General features: G+C 34.7%; 1 protein-coding gene across 1 annotated transcript; it reads left to right on the top strand.

Moving 5' to 3' along the window:
* The first annotated feature begins 13,552 nt into the window (after positions 1-13,552).
* Positions 13,553-20,810, top strand: LOC139129262 (uncharacterized). Its single transcript, XM_070694907.1, has 2 exons — positions 13,553-14,198; positions 17,532-20,810. Exons 1-2 carry the CDS (start codon positions 13,574-13,576, stop codon positions 18,944-18,946), a joined length of 2,040 nt encoding a protein of 679 aa, XP_070551008.1. The 5' UTR covers positions 13,553-13,573; the 3' UTR covers positions 18,947-20,810.
* Positions 20,811-21,490: the final 680 nt, after the last annotated feature.

Below are 21,490 nucleotides of genomic sequence, written 5' to 3' on the forward strand. Positions count from 1 at the left end.
CAATAAAGCGACAATCTGCTGAAGTTTATTCATTCAATTTATTTTTTGACATTTACATTACGTCCACATAGATTTGGTGTTTATACTTGACTCACAGTCTCACTGTCCAGAGAATTTTGCATCGATATCAGGTTGACGGAAAATTGAAATTATGAAATTTTAATTTGCGTTTCAACAAACGTACAAAGCATTGAAGGTCAAAAAAATGACAATATTGATTTCAGAAGCTTTACTTTTATCAGTATCGCGCCGTCGTCTGCGACTTCACTGCAGTGGTTCTTTGGCTTTATTAAGTGCAAATTTATATTATTATTGTTACCGTTAATATATCTCAAAATCAGACAGCAATGGACTAAAAATGGTTGCAACAATGCAAAACTAGACGAATATCATTATTAACTATCAAGTCTTTAATGAAGCGAGCGTGAAAATCGCTCTCGTAAAAGGTGTGGGTGAAATAGGCCGTTTCACGTTAAAAACGACTGCCAAACGACAATAGAACGTGTGACATTATCAGGACATGATAATAGCTCGCAGAAAGTGACGACATAACTGTTCAGGTTCCGTCCATGTGTGCAATCCTAACCTCTTAGTCATATTTCAATGTAAACGGAAATATATTGATCATGTGAGTTTTACTTATTTTTAAATTGTGAATTTATCCTTATAATTTTATTAACTTTATCGATTGCAAACGTGATCAAAGAAAAAACCTTGTAGCTTAGGCTGTGTCTTCTGAACTTTTCAGCGAAAATGGTGACCCTCTCCCGAATGCATACACAAAATTCAATGACCCTTCAAAATGCTTGTGCCAAAAACCGTAATTTCTTTCCGGTCCTTTAGAATATATTTGTGGTTCTCGGTGAAATCAATAACAGAGATCGAACGTTTCAAGTAAGCAGAACCTCCTTGTCTTCTTTCCATCGTAATGAAGCGCTTAATATGAAACAAGAATTGAAATGAAGTAAGTGAAAATTGAGAGCCCTTAGTCCTTGATGACAAACACTTCACTATACAATACACTTTGATTACTCAAGGATCACAGTTAGAAAGATCATATCGAGTCATGGAGATTAAGTCTAATAATAGAACATTGTCTTCAGGCAAACTGTTCACAAGCTGCGTAGTAATTTTTGCATGGCTGCAGGAGGAAAAATGTCTAAAAACATTTTCCGTTAGTTCATAGAAATAAACTGTTGATTCAAAAACATTTAAAAGATACGCAACTGTATCTCACACAGATATAGTACTTGGTCCAAAACAATAACGTTCGCATGTTTTCAACGTATATTTTCATCAAAACAACCCTAATTTAACATAGATCGGGGTTATTTTCTAATATATATAGATGGCGTTAACAGCCGATGATCGCAAAAAATATAAATATCTGTTTTTCCTATTGAAATAAAGTTTGTTTGAAATACTGTAGACAGTGAAGGGGGAGGGATGTACAGAGAATGAATGTTTGGAAATAAAACTTCAATTGAAGACAAAACAATGTTTAACTAAGATGGGAATCCTTCTTGTAAGCGTTAGATGTAGACATAGTTAGAATTAACATGTTGAAAGAATTTTTCGTCGATTTTAAAGGAGGACACTTGGACATAAGAAAAATGTGTCTTTGGATGCAAAATAAGAATTTACTCTGTTCCCTATACACACACAGACACACACACACACATGAAAAAAACACATGTATAAAACGTCTGTAATCCTCAACAGCAATACTAAATAGCAAAAGGCTAAAAATGTTCTGTCGAAAAACATACATTACACAGAATAAAAAAGATAACAACAAATTAAATTCATGAACAAAAATTTTAAAGAAAACTTTCATCGAAAGTATACATCAAAAGTATTTTACTGTCTACTTATCAATTTTATTCTGTAGGCGTCCAGATAGAGCTATATGAATACTTTCACATATCTATAGTTAAACGCGGGGGACATATTACTTTTTATGGTGACACTGCAATGAATACTCATTCCAATATAAACAGTTACAGCTCAAAATTTTAAGTAATCCATACGCTCTGAATTCAAGCAATACAGTTATGAATGTATGTTGGTGCAGGTATAAGCGAAACTACGATTACATGACATTGTCACGATAACGACTTCCGTTGTATAATTTGACAGTGTCACGATACCATCTTCCGTTGTATTACCTAGCACTACGAATTCGAGGTTGCACTACAGCGAGGATGGAAGACACAATTCCAAGTGTTCGTCAGCGAGCAATGAATGAAAGTAGACCAGAGCGCAATGTAACGTGTTATTTTGATTAACCACGCAGTGCTCTTAAAGGAATTGCAGTGAGACAAAATAATTTACCGGTATTTAAAATGTTTACACACAACCTCTTAAAGTTGATATATGCGGACTGCATTTTAGAAGCTGAATGATATAAATAAAGGGAAGTCATTGCTGAGACCAGCAGAAGTAAACTATTTTTCAGTTTTGGCAGTATTAAAGGATCGTGAAAAATAATGGTAGGGAATTTCTGCCTTACAGAATTTCCCGATTTCGTGTGAGACATTCCATGTAGGTATGTTGGATTCTATTATTTTCGAGCAAAAATCCTTTTTGTTAGATTCGTAATTTTTGTTGCAGTTTTCACCGAGAAACAGAATTATGAAGATGTTTCTACTATGTATTTGTGGCTACCTAAATCAGAGGCACGGGACCTGTAGAATTATTTACTTTCTCTGACAATGTCTTACGTCTGGCACATTTAATAGCTTTTACCTCGTCCGCGACCTTGTTTTTTCATTGCGAGTAAACTTCAACAACTTATCAAATGCTCTTGATGTGTGAAGTAGCTGAACTCTTTGAAGGACTTTATGCAAATAAGGTAGATTTAAAACTAAGCTCACCTGCCCAACTTTCACAGCATCTGCTTTCGCAGATGAGAAGAGACATCAGAACTAGTCCTGCAAGTGTAACATCGAACAGAACTGGTGAGTAACTTAGATATATCATTGCTGTGGTTTGCTTTGTTTCAACAAGGCATAATGTTGATAGCAATTGTAGCATTATTATTTTTGAGTATTTTGGCTTGGTGATGAAGACACCGAACTATCTCGAATTATTATTGTTATGTGGATTACACAAAATACACAACTAAAAGGCTTTGAGTTAATAAGTGGGGTTGGTGAAGCGCAAGTAGAAGTACAACAAGGTTGTATTTCACGTGTTATTCAAATACACAACAGTACGCAAATATCCAAAGTTACAGAAGCTTTGAAACGTGCAAACGAAAGTTTGCAGAGAAAGATTTCCTGTCGATTAAATGATCAACTTACATTATCATTATTTATCGATTTGCCAGTTGTTGTCTCACCTTTCTGTATTTAAATGTTGATAGTGTATAGTGCCGGCATGATTTTTTTTATTAATTGAACAATGTCTCTTCGCATTATGTGTTTCGATTTGTAAAAACCTCGAAATGTGAAATTATCTTATCATCAGGCTATTCAGAAATATTTCACCGAAAAATAATCGACCTGTGCATAAAGGACGTGACACACAATGAGTTGGGTTTTTTGCTAGTGCAAGATAGACGTGTAATTCCATATGATTCTGAATTTACATAAGAATTATCACTTTATTATAACATTCATTTATGACATTTTATATATCCATTACATTACCCTTTACCCAAAATACATCAACAACAAACAAAGTAAATTTTATGTTCAGAAGCTTTTAAATCCTTTATTCCAGCTTGAAAGTCATTAAGCATTTATACTTCATGCACTTCCTAATTTGCATATTTGGTGACTTATCCTAATTAGTGATATATACCTTGATTAACTTGATCAATGTTGGCGAAACATGCTACGTCGATTGATGATTGATAAAAATTTCTTAGTTTCTTAATACTAGGTTAAAAACATTATTGAAAGTGATTTAGCATTCGCACTTCAGCTAATCACTAATTTGCATGTTGAACTAATTTTCCCATCTGGGGATATATATCTGGATCGGCATGATCAAAGTGGACGCAGTATTCTATGTTAATTAGTGATACACTGATACAACAATCATGGTAGCTGTTTTAGTAGTTTTAAAAAACCTATTACTGATTTGCTTATTTAACGAACTTTCCTTATTAGGTGTATATCTGGATTGACACGACCAAAGTTGACAAAACTTGCATTGAACATTAAAGATACCGACTTAAAGCATTATTGAAAGTATATAGGATTTCACATAAGCTAACTACTGGTTTGCGTATTAAAGGAACTTTCCTAATTAGGTATGTATATCTGGATTGACTTGGCCAAAGTCGACAAAACTTGCTATTGTAGATAGTATGATATGATATTACCAAAAATCAGTTTTGATTTGTAAAACATCTTGTTACTAAATTTGCATATCATTAGGGGAAGGTCCTTTAACTTAGGAATACCACACTTTACTACGCTACTTTAGACTTATTGCTATCAAATGAGTTTGTTAATGAAACGTGTTTCAATGAAATACAACTACAAATATTGTACAGGACAAGATGTGGCAACATTCAGTCGTGTTTGGAGCATCACGTTTGCTTTGAATTTTCCAATGTTTCCATTTCATTATTTTGTAACAAACATCAGTGTTGTATTGTTGAATGCCATGGCTGACCGTGAACATTGCTATTTATACAAAACTCCTGTTACACGTTACTTACTTATCAACCGATGTGCAAGCTGCATAAATCCATCCAGTCGTGAAAACAACAAAAGACTTGATTACAAAACCATGAAATATGACATACCGGAGGACTGTTATTTTCTCTTTGATTGCCATGATATTTCTTGGCGCCTCTTCATCAATTTCATTGCTGGGATGCATAACTGCCTCTGCCAATCTTTGAAGGGGCCAACTTTCATGTCTATCTGGAACCTAAAAAGAAAAGCAAGCACAAATTCAATAAACTGCTTGAAGCACACCGCTTAGATGTGAAAAACACATTTTGAGACTTTGTAATACACTTAGAATGTCCTCTTTGAAACATTCTCTGCAGACTCGGTTGAAGTTAGTTGGTCATTATTATATAAAGTATACCGTAGTAATTTATACAAGCTAAAATTCATTAAGGTTACTTTTCTTGTTGCTTTGAATTTTTTTTATTCATTTGACATTGGAAATTAGCTGTACTTTGAAGGGAGTTTGGTTTTTATTATTTTAGAGTGGGGATTTGGCAGAGTGTTCTGTCTGTTGCTTCCCCGCTAGGTGACTTGGTGCCGTATGTTGTGGGTTGACTCCGATTGAAGAAACTGTATTAGACACTGTGACCCATTGCCGTTGTTATTTCTGCTAGTTTTGTTTATTTATTTATTTATTTATTATTTTCTGTTTTATTTCTGTTTTCACTTTGTATAATTTGGACTAAGTTTTAATTATATATTAAAATATAAATCACCTATTACTGATTGATCCAATATTGTCTAAAACTTGCCTGAAGTTAGGCAAGGATTTTTTTGTCGTTCGAACTCTTGCTCAGAAAAAAACCCCGGCAAACTGGTCTGTATTTGTCATCACATGGTTTTGGAGTAGGTTTTCAAGTTGGCAAATTCTAGGTTTATAGTCATGACTACTGACACTGAAGTAATTTGATAACTAATATGGCCAATGCTAGTGAATCAAGCTGTAAACGATTTTTTGTCTAAAATATATCAGTCTGAGCGAGACGGGGTGATCACTAGAAATGTAAACACGGTCGAGACAAAACCAATATCGAAAATCGCATATCCGAATACAGACCTGTGTATCAAAGTGCAATATTCGATTTTGTCACGCGCATAAGACAGAACACGTCGCACAAGAGCAGCTACATCATGCGCAATATTGCTAGTCAACACTCGCAGACAAAGTTGGATTTAACAACCCTTAAACGACAATCACGAAAGAATCCGACGATATTTTACTAATGCTTTCTTCGATTTCGACATTAAAATTCGGTTGGCCTAAAATGCCACGGATTGTGTTCCCTGAATATTAGGTTTACATATAAAATATTCGGTCAAAAGGGTAACATGGAAAAATACCACTGTTTTTCTCTAGGGTTACGATGTCTCCTCATATCCCCATCACTTGTAATCCGAGAAGATCGTAATATTGACTAAAAAGAAGTATTTTACTCATTATAGGCACAAAAAAAGCCTGTGCTTTGTGATCATATCATCACAAGCTCAACCATGCTACTGTAATTATGTGGTCGCTAGATTAATATCTTTCAAAGCCTAGATAACAAAAAAGGCTTGAGATGAAAAGTATGAAACAAGAAAGCAATCTTTGATAAAGAACTAAATACAGTTGAGAAAAACCAGTCTTTATATTTATCCGACCAAGATGGCGCCTGTGAAGCCTCGTTTTAAGTATTGAATTTGCATTTTGTATTTTGCATTTTGCAGATTGCATTTTGAATTTGCATTTAGAACAGCTCTCTCGGCCATCGTACGTGTCTGTACAATTTCTTCTAAATAAGTCTATTTATCTTTATTTATCTTATCAATATGTTCAGACAAAGAAAGATGCTTATCCAACTAAATACCAGCAAAAGGGGAAACATCAACTTTATCGATTTGCTCGTCACGGATGCAGAGACCTTCAATTTCCTTCAACGGTCTCCAAATAGAATTTGTCTTGCTCCTATTTATTGCCAATTTTTTGCAATCACTCGCAGTTGCATATCGATTAAGTAAGATGGTACAGTAGTGAGGTCAGTACAATCTGAGCCAGGATAAGTATGGAAAAGATTAGAACCATCAGCAAAGAATCGGAAATCGAAAACGTACAATAGATAAATCATTTAATTAAAATAAAGTCGGACCTAACACTAACCCTTAGGGTACATCGCGATGAATACTAGATTTCTCCGACACTTTGAACAAATGGAGAACGGTTTAATTAATGTTTTTCTATCAACTGTAGGCAGGGCCCCTAACCCATAATACTCGGGTTTTGTCACAAAATTTAATGGTTTATACTATAGAAAGCTTTATTACAGTCGATAAATACTGTTATAGTAGAATTTCCTTTGACAATTTTATTAGCAAATCGTTTACTAAGTTTGTCAATGTTAACTTGGTGCTTTCCTTGTTTTGAAAGCGATGCTTACGTTTGTACAGTATCTTATTAAGGTGAGAGGGGAGTTGCTGTTTTACTACTTTCGATGACTTTACAGAACAATGGCAGTATAGACACTGGTCTGTAACTCACCACAAGTTTCCATTTTCCCTTTTAAGATGTGTTTAACTTTGGGAATATTCAAAGCGCTGGGGAACACACCTGTTGAAAAATAACTCTTTATTATAAAGTGGGCCAGGCGTCTTGAAATGACAATGGCTAAGTCGATGAGAAGTCTTGGGGGCAAATTATCCCGCCCACTTGTTTTTTGCCATCTAGATTAACTACAAGTTTGCAAACATTTTACTCTCGGGTCAGTCACAATCAGGGTGCTCTAGACAGATTTCGACATGTTACGCTCTAATATAAAAAAATGTTGAGCAAAATTTAATGAAACATTGTTCTTAATATGAAGCAACCAGTAGAACCAAACCGGCCCCATCGAAAAAATGGAGTTTTTGTGATGATTTTGTGCTTGGTAATGAAAAAAGTACCCTAAAATGGGTCAAAATGAGCGTTACGCTGTTTCATCTGAAAAAGCACATTTTGTAAACTCTCTTTTTGAAACTGTTAGATTAACTTTTTTCGATTATTCAGATATTTAAAGTACCACATAGCATTTCTTCTTTCTTTTGCAAGTTATTTCATCTTAATACATGGATTTGAATGGAAATGGCGTGATAACAAGTGGAATTGGTGTGTCGTTACGCTTTTTATATTTTGACAACAGCATCGATTTATCTCTCTATTATCACTTGGAAAACATTACCCTAGAATGTTTCCTAAAACATCTATTTGATTGAAGACCAACTGTGATTAGTGGTACTAAATGTCGATAGGGTCAATGTATTGATTATGAATGACAAATCATGAAAGTTGCCCACATTTTTGTCCCAAAATTTTGTAGTGTCCGTGACACCCTCATAACTTTCAGCCATATTCAGATAGTAGAGATCTATGTCATTAGCCAAAGTGGCCTGTTTGCCTTCCTTATGTGTTATAAAAATAAATCCATTACCACTTGTTTGTTTCAGTGTATCAAAAAGGGGCCAAATGTAGTGTCCGTGACAGCCGTAGTGTCCGTGACACCAAATCCATACATTACTTGTTACAGTGATTTAAGCTGGTAATTCTATTGTTTACCAGCTGAATTTACATTTTTATGAGAGAGTAACTTAGTTTTTGAGTAAGACATCAAATGAAATATATCAAACCATGAAAGATGTTTTTCTACCTTTCAGATTTTAATTTTAAAAAACTGTCCTACGAAATAACGGTATAGGGGTTTAAAAAAGGAACAGAAATAGTGTTATCAGTTATTTCCCTATATAACTTAAGATAGAAATGTTATTTATAGTGAAATTAAGGCATAACACTTAACAAACTAATTTACTTTCACATTAAACCACTTTCCATTTGCAACTGTCTTCATGTCACGACCACTACACCTAACAAGTGGTTAACCATGTTTTACTGCATTTACATTTAAATTCACCTGACATCTGAAGTAAACTTCATAGACCATAATAAATCCTTTTAAAAACAAAAGAAAATGTGTTTTTGAATTATATAAGGGGGAAGTGGTTGCAAATCTGACTATTTATGATGCTGCTGCAGTAGTGTTAGCTCCAGTACAGATCTCTGTCCACAGTGTTGCATATAATGGGAGGGTGTATGTCCCTTCAAATTATTTTTCTGTTTTAACCCCTTTTCTGGCGTTATAAGGCTGTATTATAAGTGTTTGATGAAATTTCAATCGTGTATTGGTTGTTAAGGGAAAGCTATGATTAGACATAGTCGGATCTATCATGTGGTGTCTATTGAATGCTGTGATCCTGAAATCTGTTTGGAAATCCATGTGTGTGGTTTCTCCTCAGTCGCAAAGTTATGTCTTTCCTAAGTTGTTGTGTCAGATATTTTGTTGTTTTTGTTATACTTGTTGATGTTAATGTTTTCACGTGTTATTGGCTACAAATAACATCAAAATTTCTCTATTTTTATCTTGTGTTGAGATTATTGTTAATGTTTTGTCTCTTTTTGTGGACTTTGTTTTGGCAAATGTGTCTTTTATGTTCTTGATTCTTTTTGTGGGTTATTATTGTGTGGTTTGGGTAAAGGATTTTTAATGTTTCGTCCTTTTCAAGTTCCTGCCAGTATTTTGCAAGACTTTCTTTCAAGTCTTTGGGCTATTAAACAATGAATTCTACCGCCAAATATGTGGCTTTTTATGGGCTGAAATGCATTGCTGGGGATTGCCATGATTGCATTTCATAAACTGGAAATGGAAATTATCTCTTTATACTAAAATGTGATTCACTTTTGGAAAAGATTCAGAAATGACATTTTCATAATTTTTACTGGAACACAAAACCAACTGGTAGAGTTCAGCCATAAATTAAACAAAAAGCACCAACATTTAAATTTACAGTTAAGAAATCACTACAAAAAAATAACATTTCTCGACGTCAAAATTTGGAAGGGCCAAAGGCACAACCAAGAAAATATTTTGGATATTAAAATCCACACAAAACTAATTGGAACATTCCAATACCTGCACAGAGAATCATGTTACCCAAATCAAATTTTAAAGGACTAATTGAAGGTGAAATTCTCAGATACTTCTGTACATCCAATGACCCAAACGAGGAGATTGTTGATTTCTTTACAAGCAAATTAATTTACAGAGAATACACGGAAAAAGAAATAACTAGAATTACAACAGAAATCAAACACAGGAATTGAAATCAACAAAAAGTACAAAAAAAAGAAGAAAACAACAAATAATCTAATCTTCACAACAACATATTGGCCATACATTAAAACAAAAGACTTGAAAGGAAGTCTTGCAAAATATTGGGAGGAACTTGAAAAGGACGAAACATTAAAAACCCTTTTCCCTGAACCCCCAATAACAGCCTACAAAAGAAACAAAAACATAAAAGACACACTTGCCAAAAACAAAATTCACAAAAAAATCTCAACACAAGATAAAAATATGTAAATATTGGCTTTATTTTTTTAAGCCAATAACACATGAAAACGACAACAAGAACAAGCATATAAAAATCAAAATATCTGACACAACAACTTAGGAAAGACAGGACTTTGCGACTGAGGAGAAACCACTCACTTGGGGTTTGAAACATTGCTTCAGGATCACATCATTCAAAAGACACAACATGCTAGATCCAACTATGTCTCGTCATAGCTTTCCATAAACAAACAACACACGACTGAATTTTATCAAACACAAATAATACAACCTTATAATGCAAACAAGGGATAAAACAGAAAAATAACATTACGGGACATAAATCCTCCCCTTATATACATCACTATTGACAAAGATCCATAATGGAGCCCACACTACTGCAGTACCACCATAAATAGTCAGATTTGCAACCTCTTTCCCCCTTATACACAATAGATGCTGACCAAATACTTAAAATACTCCAGTCACCTACAAATATCACTATGAGTGGCAAGAGAGTATTAAATTATATCTTCATGACTTTAATAAGACTTCTCATTTATAGAATTTGTGTTTAATATTGTCTGTTAAAACTGATAAAGAAGTTGCCCCTTTAAGTATTCAAATGTGTAGTGTCCGTGACGCTACTGAAATACAGATCACAATAATATGTTGGAAACCAAATGTTCAGTTAATAATTTATTGTTCACTTTTTAGTGTTACTAGGACAGTTTTGCATTGTATAGCATTTGCTACCTACCAGTCATCATTGTCTACATACCAGTTATCTCAAGAATTTTTGCATTCAGTGTTGTATTTCTGATAAAATTTTCTGGTTATTGAAAAATACCAGTACTACAAATATTCTTTATGTCAAACTTCCTTAATAATATGTTTTTGATTAGTTTGTAATTTTACTGTTTTTACAGGTTTACTGATTATAATAAACAATAGTTTGTTATCACACATATATTCCCGAATGTGTAGTGTCCGTGACGCTTTTACCATACTACAAAAATGACTAGAAAACTAACAAAAAATGAGCAAAATTTTGCTGTAAATACTATTAATGTTTTCTAAAGACTTCAACAATTGCAGTAAAAAATAATTTAAATGTACTAAAGGGCAAATCTGTAAACTAGAGGAATCATAAGCTCATGGGGAAAAAAATGAAAAATTCTTTTTTTTTCGTAACAAATCATTTTGCAGGAAATCATGCAAAGCTGGGTTAAATCCTGATACATTCACCTTTTTTCTACAACAGATGTATATATTTTCAGGTTAAACTTTAAAAGAATATTTGTACAAATGTTGTATAGTCTACTATGTTATTTCTCCATCAACTCATAATATTTTGTAGTGTCCGTGACGGTGTGTCAACACAATAAAGAACTGGTTGCCATGGAAATACTGAGAAAGTTTGGTTCACAACTTTTCAAGCAAATATGTACCAAACCTTAAGCTTTGTGAATTTAGTAAATTTAGATATGTGTCTACAAGATGAAATTTTGACAAAAGTGAAACACTCTAGAGCACCCTGATTGTGACTGAGCCTATTGTCTGTTGCTGCTTGGAGGAAATGAGTTTGGCATTGGCAGACCGAGGTTATTCCTGAAATCGTTTGCAGAATGTGGAATGTTATTTGCCACGTTCCGCCATCTCGAACATAGAAGTCGTAAATCAAAACACCGTGACAACGTCAGCTTGGCCAGTCAAAATATCTTCAGCACCGTTTACCTTAACCTTGAGGGGTCTCGTAATTTATCAGGGCCAGTTTTCTTACCAAGCAAGTCATAAACAACACTTAATTACTGTTACTTTTATTTAAAGTGAATAAATTATCATAATGATTCTTTTTCCCATAAACACGATTGGAACTATTGTTGGATAAAATGATTTTCATATTTTTCAAATTTTCCAAAAGTGTTAGTACTGTACAGCTGAATGTTGTAATATTGCAAATTACTCATAAAAACGAGTATGTAATGTAAAAAGAAAAGCAGATGAGGTTACATTTGTAGATTAAATCGACATTGCTTCATCATCCAATTATCCCAAATTAGTTTCACTCGTGTTCATAATAGCCATGTTTATCACCAAATTACATTTACAAATTTAGCTAACTATAATTCCATTCGTACTGGTACATAAACAGTGTACATGCCCATCAATACAAGGTCGACAATTTCTCAGCCAGTTTTCGGATATGCTTTGACAAACTTCATTTGAGTTCATGATTTCCGTAAATGGTTTCAAAATTTATTGACCCAGCGGCACAATGTCATTAACATTGATTAGAAGTTTCTCTAATTGACTTGTATTACCTGGTTAGTTCAATTGCATTTAGCACTACTATTCGTCAACCAACACAAATTGATATTACGACTAAAATGTACCACAGAGATAAGGTACTTATATGCAAGATTCGTACAGGAGTTGAGTGGCCATATTGTTCTCTTGTTAGTCTAATTCCAGTACTAACATTGTGATCACTTTACAATGAATTGACATAAGAGACATCCCAAACAATTATTTTGGTGCTAAGCATTCTTGCTGACCACTACATTTAAGTTGCATTCGTGGAAGCGTTGGAAATTGTTTCGCTAAAAAACAGCTTCGATCTTTGCCCCGCTGAAAACAGCTGACACGTGGAATCGGGTCACAAATTGCAATGTCACGAGCTTGGTACAATTTTCCACGGTCTACTTTACAGTCAGGATATGATAGTTGAAATACTTTTTTTGCTAAAACGGAAAGGATCTATCATTGATACTCAAATCAATGTTTTATTCTTACTATCTATCAACATCCTTCAAATTGTAATTGTCGACAGCTTAAAAGCAAATTAATTCACACTGAACGTTGACAACCATCCCTCCCGTGAAGAGCTATAGTCCCACCGCGGAATAGTATCAATAAAGGATATGATCGCAATCGCCCCCTTAAAAACCTACAATAGAGGAATACATTAAGGAGCAAGAATGTTCGGCTTCTAGATGTATATAGAGTTTTCCTGTATTTACGAAAAATCTCAACAAAAACATTCATAACGGAGGACGCATGTATAATGCACATCTCGTCAAATACGACTACATCACTGGAATACGACGAGATACAGGCCAAACAATATAATTACCTTTCATAACGTACGTTGTATTGTACGTTTCGCGTATTGCATAATACAAGGTCATTGACATATTTACACAAAGGAGAAATACTATATGTTTAGCAATCAGGGGAATGTTTTTCTGTCCTACGTTTTCATATTTTTCATAAAGTAGAATTAGATTTTGTGTGATTAATGCGTAATTGTATGAAATTTATGTCATCGCAAACAGTTTTTAGTGGGACTAATGGCTCAAAAATACTGGTCTTCTTAAAAATCATTACGTGTTAAATGTTTACTTTATGATGTATGAGCATTTATGCTAATTAAAATGTACCTTTGTTTCAACGTATATTCCTCTAGGTACTGAAAATCACAAAATGAAGGCCGTGTGGTGTTTCCTGTGCCTTGTTATGTTTCATTGTGGAAATGAAAGAATGATAGCATGGTGCAATATGACTACACCACAGCTCGGAACACCCCCAAGTCCAAGGGAGAGTTTTCACACCTCAAGAGTTAAAATTACCAGCCATGCACGAAGCCGGCGTACACCTGATGAGCGAGTTTCACAAGAGCCCACTGCGTCATTTCAAACTGACTCAAGCTACAGAACAACAAGACGTGGTCCACAGCCCAGAGTAGAGCAGTTGCTGCCAACAATGCTGATCGACCCAATATCTTTACAGTGCCGAAACTCATTCACAGACAGACCAATCGAGTCATGTCTGTCAAATGGTGACATCAACTGCATTGATGAAACGCAAGTACCTGCAATCACTACAAATATGGTTATGTGCAGCTGTAAACCTGAGTGCGTTATTTACGGCGACTGTTGTCACGACTACCAATCGGTATGTCCTAATGAATCGAACGAATTTGAAAATATTGCGGACACTAGGCGGTGTATGGAGTCTGGTTCAGAATATGGTGGACAAATTTTGACTTACAGATGTCCAAGAAATTGGCCTAATGACGACATAAGAGCTAAATGTGAAAATAGTACAGGTAAGAATGATTTATGTTTATAAGACAATAATAATAAAGAAACGAAATTCTGTTTCCTCAAATAATAAATTGCACAAGTGCATTTGCATCAAAGTATGAAAGAAGCCTCTTCATTCATGTATATCACATCATTAATGTAATAAAACTCTGCATTGTCGGCAACTTAAATTGAGTCATACCAGTGCACGGCGCACAACTGCTACGCATCCTGAACGTACAAAATTCAAAGCAGGTGCCTAATGAGAGTAATCTTTTCTTTTGCACGTGTGTCTGCTTTTTTTAGCTCACGTTTCGCATATATAGGCTGATGTTGCAGCGATCTCTCTGTCTGTATGTATGCCAATCTGTGTATATGTGTGTTATGTCTTTTTGTTGGTACGATATCTCAAGAACGGTTGATGGGATTGAATGAAATCTGAAATGGGAATAGCAAGAACTGATTACTTTTGTTTGGTATGGCTTGCATATTTTTTGTTTATTTACAAAAGTAATATTTTAAAAAAATGTTTATAAATTGTGAACGACTGCACAAACTTTGGCGAGAATTTTCTCTATTTGTACAATATATCATGGACGTAAAAATACACCATTCAATTACTACAAATTCCCCAATAGCATTTCGTAACATTTCAAGAATATTTCCCGAAGTAGACATTAAGACATCCATCATTCCACGACGAATCGTCGCTCGGTTTACTACTTTGACTTTGGAGCCAGATCAATATTGATGAAAAATAAATCTCGTTTCATTCAAAGGTTCATCACTTATATAAATCAAATATTCTTGATCCGATATGTATCCATGAGTGTATCTCCGTTACCTTTACCCAAATGAGGGAACATAATGAACAACACAAAGATCCAATGATGTTAATAAGCGAGTTTATTGTCTACCAAATGAAAGCCTTGGAAATTTAAACGGACTAAAAATCCCAACTTTGATGCTGGAGCATTTATGTACTGAAATCACAGTGGCTAGACTTAATTCAAGTATGACAGTATATCAATCGATCTTGACACTCAGCGAAGATTTGTGGAAACAAGCAAATTTTGTTCACAACTTGCCCATTTGCTCGCTCCCGTAAACAAGATATGAGCCAGCATAGTGTCAAATGTCGCAACTTCCGTCTTCCGGTGTTTCTACCTCCCTCATGCCATCGACTGGTGAAACCACTCGATCGTTGTACTCCGTCTTCGACCATTGGAATCCTGAAAATAACTAGATACTATTCTTGCTTGCTTAAGGGGGCGCTGCAGCCAAAACAGCATATTTTACTCAAAAATCACTTTTTTTGTAAATATTTATTCAATTGTAATTAATTTGTTACGAAGATTAAAATATTGGTTGGGTTCACCTTATAGCTTGTTAAGCAGTCGAAAGTTGCGTGTTAAAGAAGTGTTAATTTATGTAAATGTATGCAGATCACCCGATTTCCTTGCTTGTTTTTCCTCCCAATTTCGAAACTTCCAAAGAATTTAACTCCTCTCTGGCTGGATCAAATTTTCTGAAATTTTCACATTGTGTTCTTTAAATGCTATTTAACAAACGATTATTTTGTTCGGCAATAAAGTTCTTACATTTTGAATAAGAGGCATTTTAATTTTGCTTATCATGATTTTAATCAATTTTTTGATTGTCAGTCTTTAAACCCCTGCCATTTTAGAATGAGAATAGATATGCAAAATAAAACAGTCGTTTTTTTCTACATATACTCTTCTTTCAAGTGAAATATTACATTTCAGAAAATAATGTCAAGTTTTTGACTTAAATTAATTTTTATCATTAATACCTTAAGTTTTTTTGTCCCAAATATACACCCACTTCATCTTTTGAGTAAACTACTGCTACCATGATACTAAACTTAAGAGTCTCTGCGTTTTGAATATATATAGTATGAGGGGGTTTCCTTGTCATCTTTGATGAGAAATATTGCTTTGAAAAAATCTGTGTTGGCAACATGCAGCTCCACCTTAAGCATAAAGCTGATGCTGACTTTTAGATTCGTCAATAATTGTGATGTAATTTGCATATGTATACGATTATATTTTGACCTCTTCTCGTCCGATAGCCTTGAGATTCGGTTTACAATCATGACCTTATTTTGATTGTTGAAAATAGTCAATTTAACAATTAGGATTTGTGGCAAACTCAACCTAACACCTTGTTTTTGTTATCACCGTATTTAATTTTTTTGAGTTTCAACAGCAGTGAAAGAATATTGATATCGTATTCTTTAAAATGATTCCGATTGCATTGTATTCAATGTTTCGTCATTATATGTATATTACACGTCACCGATAACAGACATGATTTGATGTTTCAATGTTCGTGCAGTTCTTTAATCTATGTTATCTTCCAACACATTCTTTGACTAATTATATCTCAGCTTACACATCTGTTCCTTAATCTATGCAGGCTCGAACATTGCTATCTTAATTGCAAACCGAAAAATCTCCATTCTCGATAGTATGATGTAATGCTAGGTATTGCACTGATCAACAGTGGTGTATATGTGAGCTGGGTCAAAGTTCTAGGTGTTCCACATTGCATACATAAGTGCAGGAATGTGCACACCGAATATAATGTTTAAGTCACAATCTGCTGTTTTACAAATACATCTGTTGATCTTGTCTTTTACCATAGTTAAATGGAGAGAGAGAGAGAGAGAGAGAGAGAGAGAGAGAGAGAGAGAGAGAGAGAGAGAGAGAGAGAGAGAGAGAGCGTTGAAGTCGCAATTCAAAAATGGTATCACTTTATAAGTGTCTATGCGTGGTTACCCCAAGTTCCATCAGTGTAATATGTAATATATAATACGTATGTGCCGTCTCTGTCGACCATTTTAAGATGCTGATAGCAGAGTGTCTTTGTTTTCTGTTGATCAGTTCATTTACTTTGATGAAAAACACATATAAGCATCAAATATTGCGCAGATAAGACATAAATCTACACTGTGTATACGGTGACATTTTTATGGTGCCATAATTCGGAAAAGTAACGATTTCGAGGCAGATTCTTTATGATTGAACAACAATATAGCTGCTACGAACATTGACAGAAGAGGGGGATACTTTTATATTCCTATACAGTACAAACGTGTTTAATAAGTGCATTTATTACTGAGTTAAAATAACGACGCGTACAAAGGAATCTGTCAGCAGTGGAATTGAAGCTCATTCTTTACGCAATTGTTTGCCATACCTTCTAAGCAATACTGTGATATCTAAGATACTTTTTCTGTAAATAAACGTACAATTTTCAGTTGGAATCGACATAGCCATATACAGCACGTTGGAGATAATAGTACACTGATATGGCAATGTTTATCGTTTCAGGTAAAACTATGCTAGAAGTAACTACAGCGATCAAATCTGACGGAAATAATAGTGTAGTATACAAGAACATCTACTGTGGTCTTTGCCATGGAGTCAACCCGAATGATATGCAGTTCGGGCAACTGAAGTGGGAGTGCCCATTGTTTGCAGAAGATGTTATCAGTGTCACTGAAACAGATTCATTAAGTGTAATTTCTAAGTTAAGAGCAATCCCTTCTTGCAAACTGTTACCTGTGATACCAGAATCACTTGAAAACATCAACCTCTATTGCCATTACTACATAGGAACCTGTCCAAACGGAACTAATAGCGCTCTCGTTGAGCTTTGTCAAAATCACACCGCAAAGGTTATGAAGGACTATGATTATCTTGTGTATTACAAAAATGTATATTGTGCTTTGTGCAATGAGGAAGAATTTAACCCCGATAATTTCGCTTGCGGAATTCCACGCGATATACGAAGTCGAATCAAACTATGGACCTTTGACATACTGTTCAATATTAATGTTCAAGGTAATTATGACATGAAGATACGACATGTTTCCTCTACACAGCAATTTAGCTGCGCAGATGGTGAAGTATTTGATGTCTTTACAGAGAAGTGTACTGCCCTAAATCTACAACGCCTTCAACAAACCAAACTTTCGCCACCTCAACAAAGCAATGTCTCAAATCATAATGCCGTCGGTGCTTTGTCCGAATCATTGCTCACACTTCGGTTAGAATTCACTTCACCTGGCAAATTTCTAAACACCAGTAAGATAGAAACGGATGCAGCAATGCTTGTCAATAATTTGTACCGAAATGCAACTAACGGTTTAGAAATATTAGAATTTCAAATGTTGCCGTCACCCTCCAATAGTCGGAAAGTATTATTAAAATATTCTGTTTTTGTCGATTCTGTGACATTAGCAAAAGTTCTAAGGGAAACGTGTCTGGACTCATGGCAAGAACATGTATACTACTTCCTCCCACAGGACGTCACTGCTTTAGATGTTTCTTTCAAACAAATACGGAACAATTTATGTAACGACAGTAAGGAAGAAACCGTTCTAAATACAACTATTTTGTTTCACAAATCAGAAACCATTCCGTCAAGTTCTCTTTCAAATATCAACAAACAGTCGCCCGATCATCTTCAGCAACTGAAATACAGGGCCTGTCACTATGAACAAGTTGGTGGTGGTATTGTAAGCATCAGGTCTACACTTGGGGCTTGTTTAAGGCATGATTCGAACATTAGTTGTGCAAAAGGTGTTATCATTAAAGTTGGAAAAGAAAATTTTGAAATGATTGGAGAGGACATCGTTTACAGGTCGATGCATTACTCACCACAGGAATATCTTTTGTCTGAAGACGGTTTGCATGCTTTTTATGTCATTTTGACAAGAAAAGTGTCTTCTTTTGGGATTTAAACACCAAAACATATTCAAAGAAACTTTTAACATTCACAACTTCAGTGCTTTCAATTGGCTGCTTTCTTGCTACCATTATTGTCACTGTGTTGTTAAAGGAAAATAGAGGTAGGGCCGGGAAGATTATACTAAACTTGGCAATTGCTCTGTTAATTGCCCACGTTTTGTTTATAACTGTAGTTGACCTTCCCCAATTTAAGGCGATCTGTAAGGTAGCAGCAATTGTGTCGCATTACATCTGGTTGGTTGCGTTCTGTTGGATGGCTGTAGCGTCTTTTGATCTTGCATACATTTCAAAACAGCTTACCGTAAACCATAATGACCGGTTAATTTGGATTTACTGTTCGTTCGCCTGGGTATTACCTCTTGTGCTTGTCACCGGATGCGTGGTAATAGACATCATAGGGCCATATGAGTTTAAGATCGGATACAGCGAGGGTCCAGTGTGTTGGATTGGCCGATCAACACCCTTGATGGCTGTTTTTGTTGTTCCGGTAGCTCTGATTCTGGTATTTAATGTCATATGTTTTATAATTACCGTCACCATAATATGTAAATCGGAAGTGCAAATGAAAAAACACCGTTCCAAGTCTTTCACTACACGCCATGTTGTCTTCGCGGTACAAATAACAACAATAATGGGTCTGACATGGAGTCTTAATTTAGTTGACAGTTTCATTCAATCAGATTGGTTGGATTACGTGTACATCATTCTCAATGGTCTTCAAGGGCTTTCGATTTTTGTGGCGTTCCTGCTTCGTAGACGCACATTCCAATTATTACGCGAAACATGTTTCAAGTGTGAAAATAATTGAAGGCGAGGCAATACTTGAGTCGAACGTTGATCAATAGCCATCAAAGCTCCACTGTGATAAAGTGTTACAACTGACTTTCTAAAGGTATATGACTTGATGTTCCGTCTGGTATAGTCAGTCAAATTTATGCTCATAAAATTACTAAATTAGATGTATAATTGTGTAATATATTAAAAGCAATGACAAATTTTCATCCTGCTTTATCAATGCTTGTTGTTTCCAGTTTTTGTTTTGAAATCGATTTACTCATAAAAACATAGTGATATTTCATTCGCACATCCCTTCAAACAAACCAGAAACAATACCAATTTCTAATGACTGTTTTATCATAAATAGTCCACATTTGACCGCCATTTATACAGGATATCAAAATGTTTGTAAAATCATTTTCTGCGTAGAAGTTAGTATTATTAATTTATCAGTTGTATTATTCAAACGACTAAAGTAAATTGTTTCGATCATATTATGAAAGTGTCAAATCCAAAGATAACATCAGTGGTTAGGACTGAAAATGTGAGTTAGGACTCGGTTTTCTCGACGTTGTGTCATCTATGAGACCTAACTGCTGCTGTGAAAAAAAATAAAAAAAAATTGTTCGAATTCCTGTGTTGATTCTTTCTGCTGCAAGAAGTGACACGTTAAAGGTATACAGTCACCTATACCTAAATATGCCAATATATGGTTCCTTGGTATTAAAAATGCCCATGTGAGGGCGCTGTTTTTAAAAAGCGGCCACCCGCTTAAAATCTGTGATTGGTTAGATTTTCTCTTTCCATGGTAACCGTGGCAAAATTGGAACAGGTGACAGTATACCTTTAAACACGATTGGAACTAATTTGGGATAATTGGATGGTGAAGTAATGTCTGTGTAACCTGCAAATGTAAGTTCATATGTTTTCCTTTTTAAGGTGCACACTTGTTTTTATGATTAACAATCGGCTATAGAGCACCTAACACTTGAGAGAAAATGTAAAAATATGAAAATTTAATTATCCCAAGTTAGTTCCGATCGCGTTGTTATTTATTTGATCGGTTAAACCTACAAGAAGAATGGACTTTGTTTGACAAATCGACAGTCCTTTAAAATCGTATGACATTAAACATTGAGTACAGATGACCGCTCTGTGCTGTGCTGTGGTATACATATGTACGTCTATAATTTTGAACATGGCATGCATAATAAGTGCTTATTTGCAAAATAAGTGATTTTGAAAAACAGCTCTTTTTCTGGAGAGACTGCATTACCTTTGATGAAACTTTGTACAGATCTTGGTCATATACAGCCCTAATAGCACACAATGATATATGCCAATATTGTTCTTTCATTAATTTACATGTTTCACGAATTTTCATAAATTAATTAATTTTTCATAACTGTGTACAAGGTCATTTAACTGGATCATGTTAATTAATACCCAAATTGCATATTCGATGAATGTTTGTGACTAGGGTGTAATGTCTTAAAAAACTGCAACAAAGTTGATTAAAAAGGTACAATTCTTAAACACACAGTCCTATAACTGTGTACATAGACGCCTAGAAGTGTCATGTTAATCAATTACTAATTTGCTTTTTTAATAAACTTTCCTAATTAGTCTGCTATGTCCTGAAATACAGCACTAAATTTGTTGAAACTTGGTACAGATGTTGATTTCTTAGTGCTTTAATGTTGAGTGAAGATATTAAGCACTATTGTCAATTAGTTACAAATTGCATATTTGATTAACTT

The sequence above is a fragment of the Ptychodera flava genome, chromosome 1 (genome assembly GCF_041260155.1).
Source record: "Ptychodera flava strain L36383 chromosome 1, AS_Pfla_20210202, whole genome shotgun sequence".
NCBI classification, from domain to species: domain Eukaryota; kingdom Metazoa; phylum Hemichordata; class Enteropneusta; family Ptychoderidae; genus Ptychodera; species Ptychodera flava.